Here is a 15,424-nt window from a genome sequence, read left to right as displayed (position 1 = left end):
TTGTCTGTGTAGACGATAGTGATGGGTAGTTCATGATCGATTCGTTCATAAGAAGTAGTTCTTTGCCGTGAACGAAACAGTTCACTTCTTGAAACTGTTACGTTCACGATTTCGTTCTTGCCCCCCCCTCCCCCGCTACGCTCGCCCCGTGCATGTCACGCACACAGGAGAACGGGAGGGCGCGGGCTACAGCTAAGACATGTCACTGGACCATGCGCGCTGTTGGTTGGCCGGAAACCTGGAAGCGCTACCGAACGAGAACGAATCATTCGAACGAATCATTCGAACGAATCATTCGAACGAATCATTGCCGTGAACGAAATCCTTTGTTCGCTGTAAAAGTAAAAGTATCAATACTGCAATGTAGAAGTACTCGGTTACAAATAAAAGTCCGGAATTAAAACTTTACTTGAGCAAAGGTACACATTATTGGTATCAAAATGTACTCAAAGTACCAACAGTAAAATAACTAACATGTTTGAAAATAGCAGATCTACAAACTCTTGTGAGCTTGTAGATCTGCTATTTTCAAACAGCCGAGGTATGAAATAGGGCTAAAGTGGTTTAATGTATGTTTTATAATGTAACAATCTATATCTGCAAAGTAACTAGTAACTAACGTTTTCAAATAAGTGTAGTGGAGTAAAAGTACAATATTTACCTCTGAGATGTAGTGGAGTAGAAGTAAAAGTATAGACAGTTGGAAATACTCCGGTAAAGTAAGAGTACCTCAAAATTGTACTTAAGTACAGTGCTTGAATAAATGTACTTAAGTTACTCTACACCACTGGTCAAAATAACAACCCTACGGCTGTTAGAAGCTGGCGTTCCAAAGTTCAAACTCCAACCCAGGAGACGGAGGAGCGGCGACACCGTGCAATGTTTACCCACCATAAATATGTGTGATCCTTATCACTGGACTGGGACAATTAGTGCAGTCAGTGGGTATTACACTTTATTCATGTCAAGGACCCCCCCCCCCCCCCACCTGAAAATATGTTGTGCCAGTGTTCATTTAACCCATTGAGACCTGAAGCCGATTCTACATGTCTCCTAAATCCCTAAAATTCAGAAAAAAACGTATGTTTCTATATCAGTGGTGCTCAATCTTTTTCATGTCAAATACCCCCAAAATGATATGTATTTGGCCGAAGACCCCCATCAAAATAGTTTGTTCCAGGGACCCCCCCCAGAAGCAAAGATTTGAGTTAAAAATGTTCGCTTTAAAAATATATATTTTCAAAGATTTGCACACATTTTCACGATTTAAAAAAAATAGCAGATCTACAAGCTCGTAGCGCGGCACTCGGTGCCGCGCTACGAGCTTGTAGATCTGCTATTTTTGAATAGCCCAAAGTGTAGAATAATGCTTTTTAGCTCAAATCTAAAAATGACAGTTTCAGGTCTTAATGGGCTAAAGAGATAGTTCACCCCAAAAATGACTTTTTTTCTCTATAGATTAGTCACCCCATGGCAATCTGGGAACCCATCGCCAAATAAAAAGGAAAAACAGCGCCCTCTGCTGTTTTTTACTCTTTCACTTGGCTCTGGGGGGGGCTAAATGGAGCACCCGTGTGCAAAGGAAACCGGGGTTTTTGGTCTGCCCTCAGCGCTCCACTTCCGGTGGTGCGACTATGTTTTCATTTCCACTAACAATATTTCTACATATATTACATAATATTTCTGTCGCCTCACAGCTAGAAGGTACTGGGTTCGATTCCCGCCGGGGACGCTGGGGGCGTGTTCTCTCCTCCACGTCATCAGTGCCCATACCCTAGGTGGGGTTGGTGAAAGGGCCTTTCTGTGTGGAGTTTGCATGTTCTCCCCGTGTCCCCTAGGGTAGTTAATACCCTCACAAAAACATGTAGTAATCCTGGTCTCTATACTGCCTCCCCCTGGTCAGGCAGGGCGCCTGATGGAGGGGAAAGGAACTGGTTGGAATAACGTGTTCCTTCCACCTGCTTTGCCCTACCGGGGAAACTCCTCCCTGTCAGGTGATGAGAAGTGGTCTGCTCACTCCTCATGCATTGAAGGAAGTGTGAGCTCAGTTCTGGGCTCTCCCTAGGCTGGCAGAGGGAGAGTAACGCCCAGGATTACATAGGCAACTAGAAAGTACTGTTCCTGAAGAAACAGTGTGGGATCGCTAAGAATGTTGAGCTGGTATTGAGTATTGATAGTGTTAGTAGTGTTATAGTAGGGTCATAATACAATGACAACAGTTTTATGACGTCACTAAATGGCATTTCTCCATTGAAATGACCCAAAAAACGGGCGTAATATTAATAATGATAATAATCATAAATAGTGAAGATAACATTAGTGTGATCGCTAAAGCGATCACACAATTAGCAAAGCGTGAAAAAATGGGTTACAAAATTGTGGGATGAAAATGATAAAAAGGAAGATTGGTGGTGCGTCATAGATGTGAGGGCAGCGTAGTGGCCTGAGCTCTAGATGTGAGGGCAGCGTAGTTGTCTTAACTCTAGATGTGAGGGCAGCGTAGTTGTCTTAACTCTAGATGTGAGGGCAGCGTAGTGGCCTGAACTCTAGATGTGAGGGCAGCGTAGTGGCCTGAACTCTAGATGTGAGGGCAGCGTAGTGATCTGAACTCTAAATGTGAGGGCAGCGTAGTGACCTTAACTCTAGATGTGAGAACAACATAGTGATCTGAACTCTAGATGTGAGGGCAGCATAGTGACCTTAACTCTAGATGTGAGGGCAGCATAGTGACCTGAACTCTAGATGTGAGGGCAGCGTAGTGACCTTAACTCTAGATGTGAGGGCAGCGTAGTGATCTGAACTCTAAATGTGAGGGCAGCGTAGTGACCTTAACTCTAGATGTGAGAACAGCATAGTGATCTGAACTCTAGATGTGAGGGCAGCATAGTGACCTGAACTCTAGATGTGAGGGCAGCATAGTGACCTGAACTCTAGATGTGAGGGCAGCATAGTGACCTGAACTCTAGATGTGAGGGCAGCGTAGTGACCTTAACTCTAGATGTGAGGGCAGCATAGTGACCTGAACTCTAGATGTGAGGGCAGCGTAGTGACCTTAACTCTAGATGTGAGGGCAGCATAGTGATCTGAACTCTAGATGTGAGGGCAGCGTAGTGACCTTAACTCTAGATGTGAGGGCAGCGTAGTGACCTTAACTCTAGATGTGAGGGCAGCATAGTGACCTGAACTCTAGATGTGAGGGCAGCATAGTGACCTGAACTCTAGATGTGAGGGCAGCGTAGTGACCTTAACTCTAGATGTGAGGGCAGCATAGTGACCTGAACTCTAGATGTGAGGGCAGCGTAGTGACCTTAACTCTAGATGTGAGGGCAGCATAGTGACCTTAACTCTAGATGTGAGGGCAGCGTAGTGACCTTAACTCTAGATGTGAGGGCAGCGTAGTGACCTGAACTCTAGATGTGAGGGCAGCATAGTGACCTTAACTCTAGATGTGAGGGCAGCGTAGTGACCTGAACTCTAGATGTGAGGGCAGCATAGTGACCTTAACTCTAGATGTGAGGGCAGCGTAGTGACCTTAACTCTAGATGTGAGGGCAGCATAGTGACCTGAACTCTAGATGTGAGGGCAGCATAGTGATCTGAACTCTAGATGTGAGGGCAGCATAGTGACCTGAACTCTAGATGTGAGGGCAGCGTAGTGACCTGAACTCTAGATGTGAGGGCAGCGTAGTGATCTGAACTCTAGATGTGAGGGCAGCGTAGTGATCTGAACTCTAGATGTGAGGGCAGCGTAGTGATCTGAACTCTAGATGTGAGGGCAGCGTAGTTGTCTTAACTCTAGATATGAGGGCAGAGTAGTGACCTGAACTCTAGATGTGAGGGCAGCATAGTGATCTGAACTCTAGATGTGAGGGCAGCGTAGTGATCTGAACTCTAGATGTGAGGGCAGCGTAGTGATCTGAACTCTAGATGTGAGGGCAGCATAGTGATCTGAACTCTAGATATGAGGGCAGAGTAGTGACCTGAACTCTATATGTGAGGGCAGAGTAGTGACCTGAACTCTAGATGTGAGGGCAGCGTAGTGATCTGAACTCTAGATGGGAGGGCAGCATAGTGATCTGAACTCTAGATGTGAGGGCAGCGTAGTGATCTGAACTCTAGATGGGAGGGCAGCATAGTGATCTGAACTCTAGATGTGAGGGCAGCATAGTGATCTGAACTCTAGATGTGAGGGCAGCGTAGTGATCTGAACTCTAGATGTGAGGGCAGCGTAGTGATCTGAACTCTAGATGTGAGGGCAGCGTAGTGATCTGAACTCTAGATGTGAGGGCAGCGTAGTGATCTGAACTCTAGATGTGAGGGCAGCGTAGTGATCTGAACTCTAGATGTGAGGGCAGCATAGTGACCTGAACTCTAGATGTGAGGGCAGCATAGTGACCTGAACTCTAGATGTGAGGGCAGCATAGTGACCTGAACTCTAGATGTGAGGGCAGCATAGTGACCTGAACTCTAGATGTGAGGGCAGCATAGTGACCTGAACTCTAGATGTGAGGGCAGCATAGTGACCTGAACTCTAGATGTGAGGGCAGCATAGTGATCTGAACTCTAGATGTGAGGGCAGCATAGTGATCTGAACTCTAGATGTGAGGGCAGCATAGTTGTCTTAACTCTAGATGTGAGGGCAGCGTAGTTGTCTTAACTCTAGATGTGAGGGCAGCGTAGTTGTCTTAACTCTAGATGTGAGGGCAGTGTGGCCCGACCTCTGGTTTCCTAAAAAGGCACGCTCTGGTTGGTCAGTCTGGAGTCATGTGGAACTCCATATTTGGGCAAGACTGACATCATAGTTGATGATGTCAGATTCCAGTCAGCTTGACTTAAAAGCTGATTACACAGAGTGTGAGGAGAACTTTATAATCTCAGGGTGTAGAAATGGCGTCTTCCAGCAGTCTCCTGTCTGAAGAGGATTTACGTTGTGTTATCTGTCTGGATGTGTTCACTGATCCAATCACCACTCCATGTGGACACACCTACTGCAGAACCTGTATCACACATTACTGGGACACTAGTGACGTGTGTCGGTGTCCACTGTGTACAAAGGTCTTCAATAAGAGACCAGAGGTATCTGTGAATACTTGTATTTCTGAGATGGTTCATCAGTTCAGGAATCACAAGTTGAAAGAAGAATATGAAGCAAAGACAGAGGCTGAAGTTCAGCAGATGATCCAGGAGAGACGAGTGAAGATTCAGGAGGTCAAACACTCAGTAGAGATCAGCAGGAGAGATGCAGACACAGTGATAGCAGGCAGTGTGCAGGTCTTCACTGCTCTGATCAGCTGTATTGAGAGGAGCCAGGCTGAGCTCATTGATGTGATTGAAGAGAAGCAGAAAACAACAGAGAAACAGGCTGAAGGCTTCATCAAAGATCTGCACAAGGAAATCACTCAGTTAGAGAAGAGAAGCTCTGAGCTGAAGCAGCTCTCATACACTGAAGACCACCTCCACCTCCATAGCTTGACATCCATCAACACCCCTCCACCCACCAAGGACTGGACAAAGGTCAATGTCCATCAGTCTTCATATGTGGGGACTGTGAGGACAGCTGTGGCTCAGCTGGAGAAGACTCTCAGTCAAGAGATGAAGAAGAAGCTGTTTGATGTTGAGCTGAGGAGGATCCAGAAATATGCAGTGGATGTGACTCTGGACCCTGATACAGCAAGTCCCTACCTCATCCTGTCTGGAAAACAAGTGAGTGATGGATACGTGAGGAAGAATCTCCCAGACAACACAGAGAGATTCTCTTATTGTTCCTGTGTCTTAGGAAAACAAAGCTTCTCCTCAGGAAGGTTTAACTATGAGGTTCAGGTTAAAGGAAAGACTGGGTGGGACCTAGGAGTGGCCAGAGAGTCCATCAACAGGAAGGGATACATCACACTGACACCCAACAATGGTTACTGGACTATATGGTTGAGGAATAGAAATGAGTACAAGGCTAATAGGTGTCGGGTTTCACATGGTGTACAGACGTGCGCACTGCCTCGCATTCATTTCACTCAGACAGAGAGAGGCTGTGTATGTGTCGGTGCGAGCGTGTTGCTCCACTCATTAATTCATTTGCTTCAGGTCTGTAAGCCCAGCGAAGCTTATTAAAGTGGTCATTGGACAAAAGCAGAGCCTCCGCTACCGTGTTGATGAACAAACATAGCAGTAGTTGGGCGCTGTTTGGTAATACTTGTTGCTATAGAGCATGCTAATGACTGCTACATGCTAACAACAAACAAATATATGCTATTAAGCGTGCGGGTGCACACACACTCACACTCACACACACACACACACACACACACACACACACACACACACACACACACACACACACACACACACACACACACACACACACACACACACACAGAGTGTAGGACAGTGGTTCTAAAAGTGGGGTCCGGGGATCCCCAGCTAAATGATGGGTAGTTAGGAACCAAATGGACCCTTATGGGTCTGTAACTCAGTGTACAAATCGAACCAAATGGACCCTTATATGGGTCTGTAACTCGGAGTGTACAAACTAAATGGACCCTTATGGGTCTGTAAATTCAGTGTCCAAATGGAACCAATTGTTCACAATTTTCAAAGATAGGCCTACTGGAGAAACTTTTCAATAGCAGACTAGATTCTTTTTTGGAAAGATTTAATGTAGCCTACTCTCAGAAAGTCAATATGGTTTTAGAACTAACAGATCAACATCTCAGGCATTGATGGAATCCATTGAAAGAATCACAGTTGCAATTGGAATATTAATTTACCCCAAAAAAGCTTTTGACACTATCTATCACAACATATTAATAAACAAACTGGAGAAAATTGGTATTTAGAGGCATCGCAGTAGACTGGATTAAAACAAAGTTCTTTGGACAGACGTCAACAGTTTGTGAAGCTGGGCAAATACAGCTCAAATCATTTGGGGGTCTCCCAGGGGTCAGTATTGGGGCCCAAACTTTTTATTCAATTATTCAATATCAATGATATTTGCCAAGTTTCTAAGCTGCTGTCACTGGTACTTTTTTGCAGTTGACACATATGTTTTTTGCTCTGGGGATTATCCAGATGATAATATAAAATAATTTGGAATAAACAGGGATTGCTTTTTCAAATGCAGTGTTTACACATGTTTTTCAGACTGGATAAATCTGTTTTTTTTATCGATCATATCGACATCGGTTATATTGGTTATCGGTCATAACAGCAATATATCATATCGGATATCGATATCGGCCAAAATCACATCGGTGCAACCCTAGAACACACATATTTTGAATGCCTTCGGCAGACTTCAAATGAGCCATTTTAATCTAGATTAATCTAGATTAACTCCAGGATTGCAGATAGATTAATCTAGATTAAAAAAAATTATCTATGCCCACCTCTAGTTAACACATAAGCTGCCAAAACCGCGGGCTGCCAGAATAAAGACGCAGATCTGCGTCCTAATGTTTAATTTGGTTAATAGACGATCGCGCTGTTTTATTTACATTCCGAGATCATTTTCTCTTCCCAGTCACCTCCGCTTCACCCGGAAGCAATTTCAGCGATTTCCGTTTCCCGGTTTTAGCTTGAAAAATGCGCTAATGCGGCCAAAACACGTTTTTTCACACGGTATAAAAAAGACGAACGGAGAGCTCCACTTCTATTTTCTTTAGTCTGGGTGATGAACAGTCATAACATCGTAAATGCATTTAAATAACAAAATAACAAAACAAAAAAAACGCAAATAACAAATAACCCACACATCGCTGGCAAGGGGGTGAGTACATTATGAATAAAGTCTGGCAGTCAATGTGTTAAAAGGCCTAAAATTGTATGATATTTAGTTTAACCCTTTGAGGCCTGAAGCCGATTCTACATGTCTCCTAAATCTCAACAGTTTTCTGAAAAACGTATGTTTCTATATCAGAGGTGCTCAATCTTTTTCATGCCAAGGACCCCCAAAATGACATGTATTTGGCCGCGGACCCCCATCAAAATATTTTGTTCCAGGGACCCCCCAGAAGCAAAGATTTGAGTTAAAAATGTGCGCTTTAAAAAATATATATATATTCAAAGATTTGCACACATTTTCACGAATTTTCAAAAATAGCCTAAAGTGTAAAATAATGCTTTTTAGCTCAAATCTAAAAATGACACAGTTCCAGGTCTTAATGGGTTAAAAGGCCTAAAATTGTATGATATTTAGTTTAAAGGTAGGGTAAGTGATATTTTTTGGTTAAAACAAAAAGTATTGTGTTAAAAGGTTAAAGCTCTATATTCTGATAGTAATCATTGCTATAGAGTGTTTGTTCAGTAACAGGAGTCTCCCCGTCTCTCCAGCTCTTTAATAAACAGAAAATACATTTTCCGGTAGGTGTCAAAATCTCAGCCAATCAGGAGAAAGTACCCATTTTTAAGCTTCATTTTTCTAGTGTTCCAGTTCCAATTTTGCCTGCTCATTTCTTAGTGTCATCACTTCCTATTTCACTTGTTTAATCTGTATCCTGATTGAGTTCTCTGTCCTGATTGGATAAAATAGGAAATGAAACGAAAATGTATTTTGTGTTTAATAAAGAGGTGGAGAGACAAGGAGACTCCTTTTACTGAACAGACACTCTATAGCAATGAGTACTATCACAATATAGAGCTATTTAACACTTATTTTAACCAAAGAAAATCACTTACCCTACCTTTAACTCATTCTGTGCCACAATCCGTCAAATCCGTCACGTGGCCTGACACCGCGTGCGTGCGCCACAATCCGTCAAATCCGTCATAATAAAAAATAAAAAATAAAAAATTCAAAATAAAAGTTTTTTTTTTTTTTTGGGAAAAACATGTTCAGAACCCAAGATATGATGATTTGAAGATTTTCTGCTCCATCCACTCCTTGTTTAACCTATAACTTAAAAAGGCTGTATCTCGCTTCCTAAGCACTTTTTTTTTACAATGAATTTTGGCTGTGGCACTCAGAGCCAAAATTCCATAAATAAGCTCGGCACTGAATGAGTTAACTAAAACTAGACTAAAAGTAAAACATTTCAGATTTCTGACTAAAAACTAAATTGAATTTTATTCAAAAGCCCAAGACTAAAACTAACTCTAAATGATCTGCCTACGAGTGACTGTAAAGATACAATTTCATTTGCAATGTGTGCCTCTTTGCACACACACACACACAACCACACACGCACGCACACACACACGCACACACACACAGACACACACCTTGTCCTCCTCCAGTTTGTGTCGTCTCTTCTCCTCCACTGCGACCCGTCTCTTGTCCTCCTTCATCCTCTGCTCCTCCAGCCTCCTCTTCCTCTCCTCCAGGGTCTTCTCGTAGTGCTGCCGCGCCCGCTCCTCACGCTCCTGCCACTGGGCCTCCCTGAGGGCTACGCACACACACACACACACACACACACACACACACACACACACACACACACACACACACACACACACACACACACACACACACACACACACACACACACACACACACACACACACACACAGGTTTGTATTACTATACTTACTTGTGAGGATATCAACACTTTAGGACAGCCATGTTATGAATGCCATTTAAAAATAATAATTGCCATTTTTAACCGTAAGCCTAAAGCTGAAAAACAGCAGATCTACAAGCTCACAACGCGTCGCGCTGCGACGCGTTGTGAGCTTGTGGATCGGCTGTTTTTCGGTGCATGACACACTGGCGCGCAACTAAGTATAAATCATGTTTAACTCTAATTCCAATCCCTAAACCTAACCTCTAAGACACCTAAATGTCTAATCCTGACCTGAAGGTTTTTTTCTAATAGACCAACGAAGTCTGACGTAATTTACACATCCTAGGTTTGTCTACCTGGTTCGCAGTTTTCCACCCCCATTCTGAATCCCATAGACGTATTTAATATCGCGTCAAATAAGAACTGTGTTCCAAAAATAAACAAATGACCCCGGCGGTTCACTTTCCCCCCCCCCCTCGGCCAAGCTAACATTGGTCAAGCCTCACGTGACACGTGACAATACGTTGAAAGAGTGTGCTCTGATTGGCTAGTGAGACGCATGACGTATAGCGGCCTATAAATAGATGTATCACTTTGAAAGAGTCTTGGCCTCTTTCAAAGTGAGGTAAGACAGGAATAATCACGAAATGGCTGAGAAATGGCGGAGTAACACTTAAGACAGGATTAATCAAGTAACACTTAAGACAGGATTAATCAGGAACAGTACTGGCGGAGACCTGTGCTCCGAGGAGCACATTTTCTAGTTACTACTAGAAAATACACATCGGGTGCCAAACGCGGTCTGAACCGTGTTTTCAGTCTTTTAGTTTTTTTTTTCTTTTTTGTAGGCATTTAGCAGACGGGGACAGAAAAGACTTACAAGACCTCCGGCCCTATTCTACAAAACGCCACATCAGTAGGTCTCACACTGTGAACCTGAACCTATAGCATCTGGTCTCTGGAGATCAGTGGTTGTCAAACTTGTTGATGTCGAGGACCCCCCAACTTAAAATTTATTAGCCCGGGGGGTCCCCCATGTAATGGCATTTCTATCTTTGGGACCCCAATTTATATTGTAATGTTAATTTAACTCTGAGAGTGTACAAATGGAACGGGTCCATTTGGTTCCATGTGTACACTCTCAGGTAGGAACCAAATGGACCGGACCCTTACAGGTCTGTAACTCTATCTATCATTTAGCTGGGGACCCCCTGGAACTCTCCCTCAAGGACCCCTGGGGGTCCCCGGACCCCAAACTACTTGTATTATATGTGTGTGTGAAGGAATACTTACCGCTCTGCTTGTCTCTCTCATCCCGTCTCTCTCGGGCCAGCCTCTGTCTCTCGTCCATCTTGTTGTAGAGCAACGAGTCTGCAACACCAAACACCAATACAATATAAACCATTAAACCACCGGAAAACTGTTTTATATGATTATTAGATCAAATGACGAATTCATTCTTTTAATGCAGGCATGGTCTTTAAAATACTCAAAGGAACAAACTGCGCCAACGGGCCATAACACCATCTGACCTCGTTCCCCCAAAATGTGTCTCAAACATGGGGAAACATGCATTCTACCATGCAGCCACCAAGACAAGTTTTTATAGTAAAGCAGGGGTCTTCAACAGGGGGTCCGGGACCCCTAGGGGGTCCTCAGAGTTACTACAGGATTAGTACCAGCATGTTGGTACAGGGAAGGCAGGAGAGAGAGAGAGGTCTAGACCAGTGGTTTTCAACCTTTTTCATGCCAAAGACCCCTAAATTGATATACATTTGGCCGCGGACCCCCATTTGAAAATGTTTTGTGCCAGGGACCCCCATAAGCAAAGATATCAGTACATTTCCGCTTTAAAAAATATAAATATTCAAAGATATGCACACTTTTTCAAGGTTTTTCAAAAATAGTAGATCTACAAGCTCACAACGCCTCACTCTTGTGAGCTTGTATATCTGCTATTTTTGACCACTCGACCACTGGTTGAAAACCACTGGTCTAGACCAATTATGTGTTTACACACATTAAGACAGGACGCACAGGTGACCGTTTCATGTAATCAATTACCAACAGATCCCCAAACCTGTTGTTTTGGGGTTCTGCTGGTTTCAGTTCATTCAACCTCCTCTTAGTCAGGGGATATTAAAAAAATCTTGGAATAAATTCCTTACCAAAAAAAAATCTTCACCAATGTGTTTGTAAAGGTGTCTAGTAACACATCTCATAAAGACTGAAATGCAGTTTCCCTAGAATAACTTTTGACAGCTCCTTAAAGTTGGGGTACCCACCATAACCTTGGTTAAACATTTTTTTTTTTTTTAAATCTACATTTAATTCTGTTTTAAGTAGCATGTGAGGTGTCAAACTACTAACTATGATTCTGAATCCATTGCAAGCATTTGTTTTGCACCAAAACCACTCCTTGGGCTAAAAACTGCCCAATCTCAATGGGCTTTTTACACAAAAAGTATACCTGGAAAAGGTTGGCTATGGACGTTTTTAGCCCAAGGAGTGGTTTTGGTGCAAAACAAATGCTTGCAATTGATTCAGAATCATAAAAACACCATAGTTTGACCCCTCACATGCTACTTAAAACACAATTAAATTTAGATTTTTTTTTTTTTGGATTTGTTTTTAACCAAGGTTGTGGTGGGTACCCCAACTTTAACTCATTCTGTGGCACAATCCGTCAATTCCGTCATAAAAAAAAAAATCAAAATAAAAAACATGTTCAGAACCCAAGATATGATGATTTGAAGATTTGCTGCTCCATCCACTCCTTGTTTAACCTATAACTTAAAAAGGCTGTATCTCGCTTCCTAAGCACTTTTTTTTTTACAATGAATTTTGGCTGTGGCACTCAGAGCCAAAATTCCATAAATAAGCTTGGCACTGAATGAGTTTTAAGGAGCAATCAAAAATTCTCCTAGGGAAACTGCATTTCAGTCTTTATGAGATGTGTTACTAGACACCTTTACAAACACATTGGTGAAGATTTGTTTTTGGTTAAGGAATTTATTCCAAGATTGGAAAATATTCTGCTAATATCCCCTGACTATCTTGTGTGTTGGCTAGTGAGGCGCGCCCTAGCGAGACATATATACTTCACCCCACAACGGTGTTGCGCACCGAGAACAGCTGACAAGAACAAGCTCACAACCGCGTTGCGGATGAGACCGCTGTGAGCTTGGAGGTCTGCTATTCTCGGCCGTTCTCTGTACGGGACGGAGCATAAATTAGTCTTGACGGGCTGCAGCTGAGCGAGTAAGAGAAGGTTCTGGTGCCGTGATCATAGAGCGCTCCCTCTGTTCTTATGACAGACACTGGAAGGAGGGGTTTGGGGGACAACTGCTTTGAATAGGGAGTATGCACATGCGTCACTTTTCCACCGTGACGTATGGCGTCTATAGTGAAACAAACAAATGTGGTGCTGCCTGCAGTACCTGGCTTGTAGAAGACAACATTGTTGCTGGGGCTGTTGCTGCTGGTGGCGAGGGTGGGGGTGGGGGTGGGGGTGAGGGTGTACGTCTGTCCAGAACCCGACGAGGCGGGACGGCTGGACGAGGACACTCTGCCGTCCCCCGACCTGCACTGGACGTCTGAGGCTGGAGGGAGAGAGACATAGAGAGACACAGAGAGAGAGAGAGGGAGAGAGAGAGACATAGATAGACACAGAGAGAGACACAGAGAGGGAGAGAGAAAGATGGACGGTGAGTGCATTCATTCAAATTGTACATGGCATTGTCCTCTGAGACTCCTAAAGCAACAGAAGCAGGGTTCAGACCAAGGGGTCAGCTTGAGATTTTTACATTGACTCCAATACGGAAGAGACAGTTCATATGAATGGCCTGTACTTTCACTGTTTTACCCTTTACTGCTGGTGTCAGAAATAATATTCTCTCAATGTAAGCGGATGGGTTTTTGACAAACTTTAGACTTCAATCATCAATCAATCAATTGACGATAAAGTAGGTTATGCTCTAGGAGGGGGCGGGATGATTTGATTGACAAGCTACACAACCAATAGCATTCATTCCCCGCCCCCGCTCTTGATTGACAAGCTACACAACCAATTGCATTCATTCCCCGCCCCCGCTCTTGATTGACAAGCTACCCAACCAATATCATTCTTTGGGGGATCGTTTTCCGGTTGCTGTTTCCGGCGCGCTTTTTGGCATATATTTCAAATTCCTGAACAATCGGCTCATTTTCGGTCTGTAGAAACCAGAGGTCTGGCTTTGTCCATCTCTTTTATACAGTCTATGGTTCAGACACATTTTTACCAACACATTTCCAAAACGTTGTATTTAAAATGTATTGGTCTCCATGTCCAGGCCTACAGCACTCATATGATGCGATGATGAGGCTCTTACTCCAGCGTGCCATCAACGCACCGAGACGAAGGTGTCACGGGACAAAACATTACAGTCATTACAGTCATTTAGCAGACGCTTTTATCCAAACTGACTTACAATAAGTGTATTCAACATAGGTAGGGAACGAAACTACTAATCACCAGAAGTCTTAAGTGTATTTCCTGCAAAAACAAGCAACCAAGAGTATACCTAGCGCTAAGGTAAAAGTGCTATATATCAGCTACCTACTTTCTTAAACAGATCTACAAGCTAACAACGTATGACGGTGCAACGCGTCGTTTGCTTGTAGATTTGTTATCTTTGTCACGTGACGTATAAGGGGTTGTCGTGTCAAAGTGTTTTACGTGCAGTGGAGAGCTCTCTCTCTCTCACACATCCTATGGCTGAAACCACTGTAAACAAACATGGACTTCAAATGATTGCGGTTACAATTCAAGGTCAGGTTGTAAATGATAATCTGATTGTCATACCGACTCAAACAAGGAGTATGCGCGCGCGACACACACACACTTGTTTGTTGTTTACATTAGATATAATTTTCAAGTCAATTTGAAAATTACGTCAAAAATGTGTGTGTGTTAGCCAGGGCTGGTAAATTAATATTTGATATTCGACTATTGCTTGAATATGGGGAAAAATGTATATTCGAATATAAAAATGAATATTCTAATTAAAAAAAAGTGTTTTAATGTTTATTTGACAGGGACGAAACAAAAAACTATGTATCAAGTGTAAAAAACATTCATTTATTTATTGGATCCGAGCACTTATAGATAAGATACATTAGATACATTGTTTTTACAAGTGAGAGATGAAGCCAATAAACCAGTGGTTTTCAAACTTTTTTGCATCAAGGACCCCCAAATTGACACATATTAGCCCAGGGACCCCCATTTCAGAAGATACGCCAGGGACTCAACCATTTTGATTCCTTGGGGGTCCCAATCTACACTGTAGTATCATCATCAGTGTTCATGTAACTCTGAGAGTGTACAAATGGAACCAAATGGACCCGTTAGTTACAGACAAGGGTCAATTTGGTTACTAACTATTCATTTGTCTGGGGACCCCCTGGAACCCCTCAAGAACCACTGGTGGTCCCCAGACCACTGGTTGAAAACCACTGCAATAAACTATCCAGCATATTGTTCAACATGATTCTGTCTGTTGAGGATCTAACATGAACATGACAGCCAGCAGCAGAATGGAGTAAAAACATAAATAAAGGATGAATGTAGCATCTATATATATTCTCTGCTGTTCCCTCCCAGCGTGTCTACAGTGATTAATGACATTCTGCCAGCTCTGTGGTGACTCAGCGATTTGACTTAACTCCACAGGAAGGAACAGTCGACACACATCAAAGCTGATTACTGCAACCATCTACAATTCAGCCATTTAGCAGACGCTCTTACAGTGGTATGAAGTAACTAAGTACATTTACTTAAGTCAAATGTTCAGGTGTTTTTACTTTACTGGAGTATTCCCGATGTTCAGTACTTTTACTTCTACTCCACTAACATCTTAGAGGGAAAAATCCTTTTCCCACTTTTCATATTCC

At 43.1% G+C, this 15,424-nt stretch overlaps 1 protein-coding gene across 1 annotated transcript in view; it reads right to left on the bottom strand.

The window, feature by feature from the left end:
• The window catches only part of map7b (microtubule-associated protein 7b), a gene marked incomplete at its 5' end in the record, with an annotated part of 78,885 nt that overhangs the window by 38,010 nt on the left and 25,451 nt on the right, over positions 1 to 15,424 (bottom strand). Inside the window, 3 exons of the mRNA XM_084082273.1 lie at positions 9,210 to 9,373; positions 10,784 to 10,861; positions 12,931 to 13,092. Coding sequence (XP_083938399.1) covers positions 9,210 to 9,373; positions 10,784 to 10,861; positions 12,931 to 13,092 — 404 coding nt within the window. The remainder of the gene's footprint in view (positions 1 to 9,209; positions 9,374 to 10,783; positions 10,862 to 12,930; positions 13,093 to 15,424) is intronic.

This window comes from Gymnoscopelus microlampas (genome assembly GCF_963454915.1).
Source record: "Gymnoscopelus microlampas genome assembly, chromosome: 16".
In the NCBI taxonomy this organism is placed as follows: domain Eukaryota; kingdom Metazoa; phylum Chordata; class Actinopteri; order Myctophiformes; family Myctophidae; genus Gymnoscopelus; species Gymnoscopelus microlampas.
Note: the sequence above shows the minus strand (reverse complement) of the source record. Positions and strands in the feature narration are given on the sequence as shown.